The 11,143-nt window shown below is 27.0% G+C and overlaps 1 protein-coding gene across 1 annotated transcript; it reads right to left on the bottom strand.

Moving 5' to 3' along the window:
* Positions 1-4,265: 4,265 nt before the first annotated feature.
* Positions 4,266-6,535, bottom strand: LOC117181029 (venom metalloproteinase antarease TserMP_A-like). Its single transcript, XM_033373597.1, has 7 exons — positions 6,470-6,535; positions 5,456-5,613; positions 5,320-5,375; positions 4,900-5,020; positions 4,705-4,842; positions 4,472-4,598; positions 4,266-4,406 (listed from the first exon to the last, which is right to left on the bottom strand). Exons 1-7 carry the CDS (start codon positions 6,533-6,535, stop codon positions 4,266-4,268), a joined length of 807 nt encoding a protein of 268 aa, XP_033229488.1.
* Between the last annotated feature and the right edge of the window lie 4,608 nt (positions 6,536-11,143).

Here is an 11,143-nt window from a genome sequence, read left to right as displayed (position 1 = left end):
TACAACACCGGCGAGCATCTAGCCAGTTTTTTCATCTTCGCCTTGCAGATCATATCTGCAATGAAAAAAAGTATATTATTTTTAAAAAGTGACGCCTTTAAGAAAATTAAATAAGTAAAGTAATAATTTTTCTTTTCCTGTCATAAGTAGAGAAAATTCATAATCATTCTTGAATGAAAATCGGCGTTCTTTATAAAAATAGATACCAAACTGTTTCAATGCAACGCCAGCAGCTAATGCTATGTGTCCTCCTGATTAATCTCGGAAAAAGAATTCAATATGCGGTAGTTTATCCTTTAAAGCAATAAATATTTCTTAAAATAAATTATATTCTATAACCATGCAAAGAATAATTGCTAAATATTTCGGACAAAATGTAACTAAGAACTTTTACAACGATTTCATTAAACCCTTTAAAAGAAGTCATTTGTTAATAAGACAAGTTGAAATTACTTTTTTTAGAAAAGAAAGACATTTGGCATATTTTTGACTCACAAATAAATTTTTTCCTCAAAAAATTGAATAGTCAAATTATCATTGAAAAGATTTGTTTTGAAAATGATAAAAATAATTTTCAACCAAATAATAAGGTTTTCCAAAAAAAAGATAAATTTTTAAATAAACTAATGAAGCTTCAAAGCAAAAACTGAATTTTCATGAAAATAGTTTAATCTTCAATTTGTTCCAACATTCAACCTAATAGATGAATTTATAACCAACAAAGATAAATTTTCAATAAAAAAATATAGTATTTTGTATTGAACATAATCGAGATTTCAAATTTAAATCAGAGAAGGTTTTAAGGATTAAACTATCGCGTCCGAATGTGCTCGACCAGCACTAGATCATCAATAACTTTTGAACTACTGCAAAATACAAACTTTTTTTTTACCAAAATTTTTGGAAGAGATTGTAGAATCTATTGGAACTTGGAAGAATTCTTTCACAGGCGGAGAAGTTTAACTAATTTTCAATTGTTTAAAACAAACGATTATTTAAACAATAAAACAAATTTTTTTGCCGCTGAAAACTTTTTTAGCGTAAAGTATACTTAGTAACAAAAATTTTCCTATCTCAATTATTGAATTTCGATAATGCTTTTACGAGTAATCCATTTAAAAAAATGATCAAGAACTTTGATTGTTAATAATTTTAGAAAAAAAATGTGTACAAAAATATTTTAGGGGAGTTATTTTGATATAAAACAGAATCGAAAACTGTATTAATTAATTAAAAATAGAACTATCGATAAACAGTTGAACAATTATTGATTTTAATCAACCTATAATAAAAATAATTTTACTTCTAATTAAAAAAGTGTTAGATTTACGAGAAATTTTAAATCTTTACATTTTTATGTTCATAACCTAAAATTGCTTCAAAATCATATAAACATTTAGAAAATGATTACTTACAGGCTTTTTCTAGAAAATGCTCTGAACAGATAATTCACCAAAATTTCAACTGAGTAACTTCGAGATTTGTTATCTAAAGTTATCTAAAGTTATCTAAAGTTTGTTATCTAAAGATTTGAAATGTCGACCTTAATTGAAAAATGCAATAATAGTCGTCGCGAAAGAGTAAAAACACCAACGGAATCGTCTGAGCCATATCTCTAGGCCTCTATCACTTTTTTTAAAAAAAGTCATTTTTTAAACAATTACGTTATTAATTAACATTTAAACTTTATTATTTTAAAAAAAGTTGTATAGGAAAAGTAAAGATAGTTCTGGAATTTATATCAATATCTACAGGTGTTTTTTCATTTTGTTTTCAATTAAATATTGAAACAATTAAATTGTTTATAATTTTTAGTAATGTATTTAACAATTTTGGTAAACAATTTAGAGTTAATAAGTAAAACAAAATATACCTTTACGTATCATAAATGAAAAAAATTTTAAATAATGCAAAATAGTTAGTTTAAACATTATTTTTTCGCCTCTCACGCACACACCTTTACGGTTGAATAATCAAATCTATATGCGCAATGGGATATCGTTAATGTGTGTGCGTGAAGGGGGCAAAAAAATATTTAAAATAACTTTTTTGCATTGCTTAGACATTTTTTTCCATTTATGATACGTCAAGGTATGTTATGTTTCACTTATTATCCCTCAATTGTTAACCAAAATTGTTAAATAAATTCCTAAAATTATTAACAATATGATTGTTTAAATGATTTATTTAAAAACAAAAATTTTAAACACCTGGAGATATTGACGAGATAAATTCCAGAACTATCTTTACTATTTCTATACGACTTTTTTTTAATAAGAATGGTTAAATGTAAATTAACAACATCATTGTTTAAGAAGTGACTTTTTTCTTTAAAAGTGAAAAAACCTAGAGATATCGCTCAGACGATTCTGTTGGTGTTTTAACTTTTTGGCTACGACTATTATTGCATTTTTTATTCAAGGTCGAAATTTCAAATCCATATGCATAGCTAACATCTGGGTCGTAAAGTATCATCATTCTACAAAGCAATACTTCCAACAATATCTTTTTTCAAAAAGGCTTTAAAATTCTGCATGAAAATATTAAAATTGTTAAACACTATAAATATAAAAACACAATAAGGAAAAGGAAATAATTATAAATAGCCATTTGTAGAAACACACATCTGGAAAAACCTTAAGTTCTTCAGGCTTCTTAGCAAAAGGACGTTCATTTCCCATAAACACTGGATTTAATATACAGCTTTAAATGTGTAAGGTGCTTTTTTTATTCTAATTATATTTTTCTTTATGGATCCAGAATTTTCGAAGTTTTCTTTTTGGGATATTGGCGGAATTGTTAAGTAATATTTTGATGAAAGTTTCAAGTTTTTAGAAAAATAAAATAAAAACACTTCACAATTTTAAACCATCAAAGTTAACTGGTAAAAATTTTGAGAAATCTTTCAAGTTTGGAAGTCTTCCAAATTGAAGTATTTTTAACTTCAAATTCTTAGTTGAGGCATGCATTTTTAATATGTTATTAAAAATTTTAGAAATTTTTTATTTTTCTGTCCGCAAATTTCGACTTTAAAAACACAGCTAAGGAAACGATGATAGTTTTCCATGTTTTCTAAGTAAACTTAGATTTCTCTATCAACATTTTTTATACATAACAAAGTGTGCAGGCTCCCCAGAACAATTTGTGACATGCTCATTGAATTTGTGTGAAACTAGCCACCTTTTTCTAGTTGCTCCATTAACTGAAAATATTTATTCTACCCGAATTTCAATGAACCTAGACGCGGTTATTTATCATAGTAGGTTTTTTTTTAATTTCATTAACCATAGATTATTTTAATTTGAGGTTATGTCGGACCTTTCAAAAAAGTTTACATTTAACGATATTTCCAGAAGACAACAAGAAATGATTTAAAATAAACACAAAACTTAACTTCAACGAATTTTTTTATTGCAGATGCTTCGCAATTGCAATGTTCTAAAATCTTGCGTGCAAATTTAATAGACAAATGCATTATTCGGGCATTTGTTGACAGAAAAGCTCGTTTTTTTTAATATCAGTCCTTTTAATTTTGAACTTTACGATAATTTCAGTACCATTCGCAATTAGTTAATTAATTGTATGTTGTTGTAGAACTAATTTAATTAAAAATGCATTATTCGGGCATATGTCGACTTATATCTACTTTTTAATATGTATTTTTCTCCTTGCAGAGGATAATAAAGGGTTATTATACAGACTTTCTGAGTGGATTATGAGATTTTATTTGTTCTTTAAAAACATTTTTATTTTTACAATCTTACATTTTATGTATTATCTGTAAAACTTAGCAGTCTTAAAATCTATATATTAAATTACAGAACTGAATTATTATAGCACAATAAATATAGGAAAAATCAACGGATCCAACTTACAAGGTTCCATCTCGAAGAGACCAAATGAAAAGGTTCTAACTCGAGGAGACAAAAAGAAAAAGTGCTAACTTTTTGGCGAAATCTCAAAGCTTCAAAATCCCTTATAAATTCCATTGTGGATATCAGCGCTCTCAAGCATGTAGCAGCTTTTCATTTCGCCTTGACAAGCTTCTACCTTGTCATTTGGTTTTTACGGGATATAACCTTATCATTTGCACCTCGATAAGTTACAAAATTCTCTAGAAATATATTTTCTTTCTTATAATTCTGCACTTTTCTGTCGCTAATAATCTTTTGTTGACGATTCGTATACACATGCTCCATCCAAACAATACTGAAACAAAAAAAATTTTTTCGTTTCAGCTCCAGGTGACCTGAAAACAAAACCTTTTATTCTGTATTGAGAGCATGTCTTACAGAATCTTGTCCACAGGCAGATCCATCCAGGGCTGGTGTTCCACAAGCATACTCTATGGACATTAGTGTTTTTTTAATAACGCAGCACAGCTCAGTACAAACTCTTTCACCAAACTGAAAAAAAAGATTAGATACAGTTTAAAATCTAATGTATCGTTCTACTGTTTAAAGAAACTCACATCAATTGCTTCAATAGATCCTCTTTTTTTGCATTGCTCATCTAATGATGTATATTGTCCTGGCATGATCACTGGTACTGGTTCATCTTCAGGAGGAAAGTTGAAAAGGCATGATGCTTGTTGTGTCCTGAAATACATTAACAATATTCAAAGTACTTAAATACTAACATAATTGTTTTAAACTATAATAAGTTTAAGCACACTGGAATTAAAAATTCAGAAAGCAAACATACATGAAAAAGAGGCGCATATATTCTTGGCTGCAATTTGTGAAGAGATATGTATTTTTCGTGTTACCTCCGTGGGCGCTACTCATCAAGAAACCGTCATCGCACTTTAAAGATCCCTCGTTGTCGTGATCAGCACCCAATCTAAAAAATTTGGATTTAAATTTAAAAAAAAAATTGGTTATTTAATATAATACTCACAAGTGAGCTAACTCGTGAGCAGCAGTGAGCACTCCACCAAAACCACAGTTGTCCTCAATTAAGCCTACAGACAGGACAGATTGTCCAAGTTGAGCACAAGCCCCAGGAGAATTAGCGAGACCTGTTAAAAGATAATAAGGACTATGATTCTTAAATTGTTCAAAATATTTATCCTTGTACGATTTTAATAACTACATGAAAATATTCCATTATATTTATAGAATGTAAAGAAATTTATGAATATGAACACACAACATGATATTTATATAGTCTAATATCATGTTCAAGAGGCATTGTCTAGTATTACGGAATTTTCTGTAATATTTTTGATTATTGGATTTTAAAATCATTATCCCCAGAGAAACTGGAAATTACTCTTTTATAGCATTCCGTAATGTTAGGACTAGAAAATGAGGGTACCTGCAACCTCGGGTACCATTACGCCAGTTGTTTTATTTTCGCCTTGCAGATCATATCTGAAATGAAAACAAGTATATTATTTTAAACAAGTGAAGTCTTTAAAAAATAGAATAAGTAAAGAAAGCATTTTGCTTACCCTGTCATGAGTAGCGCTAAGTCGTAATCTTTCTTGAATGTAAACCGGTGTTCTTTATAAAAATATTTACCAAACTGATGCAATGCAACACCAGCATCTAATGCTATATGTCCTCCAGATTGATCTCGGAAAAAGGAATCAATATACGGTAGTTTGTCCTTTTGAAAAAATAAATAATGATTTAAATTAATTGTATTTTTAAAAATGAAAAAAATAGTGTACAAATACCTCGGACAAAATGATACCAGCAATATTTAGACGGACTTTCGGTTCACTTAAAGACCTGTACCTTAAGTCAACTCCGTTCCAGAAGGTTACAATGTAACTAAGAGATTTTGCAACGTTTCCATTGAACTCTCTACAAGAAGTCATTTGTTAATAAGACAACTTGAAATTATTTTTTCAAAAAAGAAAGATTTTTGGTATGTTTTTTACTCACAAATAAATTTTTTCGTCTACAACAAGCATTATCTCTGGGTACACGACTTCTGGAATGCTATGCTTTGATATTTCAGTAATCTCTGAACCATAAAAGTTTTTAACGAAAGAATTTTCTGATCCATAAGTTTTGTCTGCAAATTGTTTATTGCAATAAGATAAATAAACATTCGACCACAGAGTAGCAGTTTTACCAAAAAAATTAATTCATTAACTGAAAAAATGATATAATTAAAAATAGGAACCCTAATATTCACCTAAGTGTGGAGGTTCACGTTTTTGGAAAACTACATGGTTAAAAGTAACTGTAAAATTTGTATTCTTTTCTTCAGATGATGAAGAATCTGATTGATATATATCACTTTCCAAACGATGTCGTTTTGGTAGTGAACGAAGTACTATATTTCTTCCATTTATTGTGAAGAAACCATCCTAAAGACGAATAAATAACGTTTAAAGGCGACCTCTATTAATGAAATATAAAATAGTACATATAAGCACTTTTATTATTTCTTTTCATTTTCAAAAATAACACTTCTAATATTTAAATTAATATGCTTCATCCCTGGAACTTACCAATAGTAATGGTTTTTCGACCAAACCGTTCGTCTTATCCTCGTCATCCTTCTCGTGCTCATCCATTATTCTAAATGATGCTAAATTTTCTGGGTCTTCATAAAAAGTACCAATGTTCTCAAAAGCCTACAAAGTTTTTTTGAAATGTTGTTGTGATGTTGTTGACTAGACTGGGTGGTAAGTAAAAGCTAGGAAGAAGTTTGTAAATCGTCTGGTCTTTTGATAAAAGCTCTTTTATTGAGCAAATCAAAAATGTTTAAAGAGTAAAATTAAACGGTTAGTTCTTTATTATTATAAAGCATCGTCAGAATGACAAGATGGTTCAATCTGAAATTTAGAACACTAAACCAACATTCATCCTCTACTCTTTTTTAAAAAAATGCAGTGATCAAAGTTAAACAACCAGAGATATGAGGAAAATTACAACAAATCGAAAGAACATACCCATATATTGAGACAATATTTATGCTACATATTTTCTTTAAAGGAATAGAGTATAGTTGCTGTGTTATTGTTGTATGCTTGAGACAAAACATTTTAGTCGTATTGATGATGTTGGATAATCCTAAAAACCGAAACGTATACGTTTTATTTTTTAATCATTTTGGATCTAAATTAATAAAAGAGCTTTTATAAAAATACTAGACAATCAACAACCTTCTTTCTACCTTTCACAAAAAACTTGAATTACAACATTTTTCTCCTTGGGCAAAGTAAGAAAAGGTATTTAAAAATTGTGGGCACTTGCATTTTCAATTAGTTTGTACTCTATTCCATGTGCTTCATATGAATTCTTCTTTCCTATCCAAACTTTTGTGTGTTTTCCAACCAAAATTGATTCAGTTTCTTTCAAATTAAAAGTTATTTTTGAATTCTGGAATGCTGTTTCAACTATGTAGTTATCAGCTTTTTTATGAAACGTGTATTTCACTGGAACAACTTCGTATTCGGGTACTGAAATTTCAAGAATTTTTATTAATTTATTTCAGTAAAAGTAACTTCGAACTAAATTTGATCAGGTTGAACAAATTTCAAAAAGCAAAAAGTCAAATAATTAATTTTAATTACCAGCATCAGGTGTTGTTTTAAAAACTTCCTTAATTTCGTCCACTGTCATGGATTCATGAATCTAAAAAATTATTGTTTAATATCTAAATATGTTAAAATGAATATTAGTTAAAATTTTTAAAATCAAAACTCACCCAGTGAGTATGTACCAATGGTGCAATTACGAACATTAAAAGACAAATCATTTTTAAAAGTAGGGGATATAGATTCAACAGGAATGAATCTGCTCGGAAATACTTCAATCTAGTCAACAAAAATTTATAGACGTTTGTAAATCAAAAATATTATACTTTTCACAAATCAATACTTTAATCTAACTCACCTTCTTTGTTAAGTCTGACTGGCCAGTATTTGTGTTAAAAACAAGTGTGAAAATTCATTGAACTATGTTGTATATATACTGTGTGTTTTTTTATGTACAATTTTTTAAGGAAATACATATCTAAACAAGGTTATAATACAAATAAAGATTGCAATTGCCAATGCGATTTTTAGCCTGCTTAAGTAGAAAACGCGGTTTCCGAATAAAGACTTATGTAAATTTCTCAGAACATATTCGCTCACACGTTCAGTAGGCATTCAAGAATTATTTATGTACCTACATAGACTGAACTTGGGTTTTGTAAAAGGAAGTTTTTTACGAAAGTTGAAAAATTTCTTTGCATAATTTTCATGATGACCTATCTACTTTTTTGTAAAAAAAAAAGATCTTCCTCAAATGTTGTCTAAACATGGGCAAAACAAATAATAAATTTAGAGAAAACTTTCGTCATCAATAAAAAAATATGGATTTATCTCAACCAAATGTATACAATTATTGTTGAGGATTAATATTTATTGCATCTAGAGATATCCAACAATTTCGAAATAAAACTTTAGCCTTTCTTTGTCTTCCAGAAGGAAAATTTTCCGTGAAGTGTTTTAAAATTTTAGGTTATTTTCCCGATGTAGAAAATATTTCTGTGGGCCATAGATGCGATATGTTACTCAGAATAAGCCTGTAATAAATTAAAAAAAAAAATTGATTTAAAGAAACACTTCTTTGACTCGAATAAAGGATAGAATTTTTCAAAAAACAACATAATTTATCAAAATTATAGCTATTTAAAATTGAAAAAAAAATCTATTGACCTACCAAAATACCAACATTTTTAGATAATTGAAATGTTTGAGATACACAAATTTTAATGTAGTATTTTTTCAGAAGTTGAATGAAATAACAATCATAACTCAATATTATTTATTAATAATGATCAATTAAGTTGAGGTAACGGCTTCTTAAAAATTTTGAAATTTTCAATTTCAATAATTGAGTTTCTTGAATTCTAACAATATCTTAAAGTTGAAAATTATTTTCGAAACAATTTAAATTTAGTTAAATAATAAAAATGACGAATTTTTTCAACTTAAATGTTGCAAATGACGATGAATTTATATTTTTATCACAGAAAAATTAGTTCAATTAAATTTAATGTTAAATTAACATATCTCTTACGTAATAAAAATGTATAAGTCCATGATTTCAGAAGCATTGACTATAAAATATTTAATGTAGTTTTCTATTTTAATTTCTTAAATGTAAGGCCCTTGGAATTTAAAAACAATGAATTTGAAATATTTTCAATTTTCAATTTGATATAAAATTGTTGAATTTTAAAAACTTCTGATTAAACATTTTTAAATATTAAGTAGTTTGAATTACAAATTCTTAAAATTGTAAACACTCTTTTTATAAATCATTAGTTTTCATTCGAAATACTGTCCTTTTTCAACATTTCCTAATCAAAAAATGTTTGATTAGAAATTTTTTAATTTTAAAATCGTTCAATATTTCATTCAGTATAGAAGAGAATAAATTTCACTTTTCTCAAATAAGGAGGCTTTTCATTTTTTTAGCTAAAAAGAAAACTGGGGTTTTTACCTTCAAACAGAAAATCGTCATTGGGTATAGCGCAAAATTTGAAAGTTATTTTCAGATAAAAAAATTTAATTTGACTTTTTAATCTTAAGAAACTCAAAGAAAAAAATATCTAAGAAATTTAAAAAAATAGTTTCTTCGATCAGAAGAGTGAAGCTTATTTTTGTCTTTTATTTTTAAAGGATAAATATCTCTTTCTTTCTCAAATAGCTAAGACCCATGAAAAGGGCGTGTAAAAGCTGATCAAAATTATATCAGAGAATATTTTTTCTAGCTTTCAAAAAAGATTTAAAATCGGCAAAACCGAAATTATATTCTTAAAAATCACTAATCGCTTATTTTCATTAAAAGAAATAAAATAAAAATCTCACTTTTTAAACACGTATTTGAATTTTCTACTAAAATTATTTAATTTTCAACGAAATAGTTCAATTTTAACCAGAACAGATATGTTTTCAATCAAAATTGGAATAGCTGAACATTCTGTTTAAAAATTAATTAAAAAAAAATTTAATTTTGAAATAGTTTATTTTAACCAAACAACACACATTTTCATCATAATATTTGAATTTACAGCCCACTAAATAGTTCACTTTCAAATAAATAAAATAATTTTTTATTAATAAATGGAATAGGTAAATTTTTAGTTTGAAAAATGAATTTGTAAAGATTTTAAAAGATTATTTTAAAGATTATTTGTAAAGATGAATAATAAAACACGAATTTTCAATAAAACAGTTGAAAAAGCTTAATTTTCCACCAAGTAGATAGTTTCTTTAATAAAAATTTTAATTTTTAATCAAAAAGATAAATTTTCAGCCAAACAGTTGCATTTTTTACCCAAAAAAGATGGTATCTGCGAAGAGATAAATTTTTAAACAGGAAAGACGCAGTTTCCAAAAAACGTATGAATTTTCAAACCGAAAATAGAAATTAGAACAAAATTAATCCTCAACTATATAGTTAAATTTTTTACCGAATTTTTTATCTTTCAAGCCAAAAAAACGAATTTTCTACAAAGAATTGAATTTTCAATCCGAAAAAATGAATTCTCAGTGAAACCTGTAATAGTTAACACTTTGCCCAAAAACTATATTTTTCAAAATAAAAAACAGTTTACTTAAACCAAAGAAGAAGAATTTTCAAAGAAATAGTTGAAAACTCCACAAAATACACATATAGTTAAGAAATAATTCTTTTCTAATTTTTATTTTCGGTTTGGAAAATTGTTTTTTGGAAAGAGCTGCTTTTTTATCTAAAAATTTATCTCTTCGCAGATACTATCTTTTTTTTGATAAAAAATGCAACTTTTTTGTTAAAAATTCATATTTTTAGTTAAAAACTAAACTTCTTATTGAAAAACTATTTACTTGGTAGAAAATTAAGTTTAAAAAAATCTTAGTATGGAGTGATGAATTCAACAGTGATGTGGAAAATTCATCTATTTTATTGACAAGTCATCTGATATATTTTTTTAAATTAATCTTTTTGGCTATGGATTTAACTATTTAACTGAAAATTCTTGTTTTTTATTCATCGTTACTGATACAAAATTCCTTTTCTATTTGTTGTAAAAAATTAATTTTTGAAACTAAAAATGTAACTATTCCATTTTTTTGTGAAAAGTTATCTTATTTATTTGAAAACTTAGCTATTTAGTGGGCTGTAGAATCAAATATTATTAGGAA

This window comes from Belonocnema kinseyi, chromosome 10 (assembly GCF_010883055.1).
Source record: "Belonocnema kinseyi isolate 2016_QV_RU_SX_M_011 chromosome 10, B_treatae_v1, whole genome shotgun sequence".
NCBI lineage: Eukaryota > Metazoa > Arthropoda > Insecta > Hymenoptera > Cynipidae > Belonocnema > Belonocnema kinseyi.
This window is presented reverse-complemented; position numbering and strand designations above follow the sequence as displayed.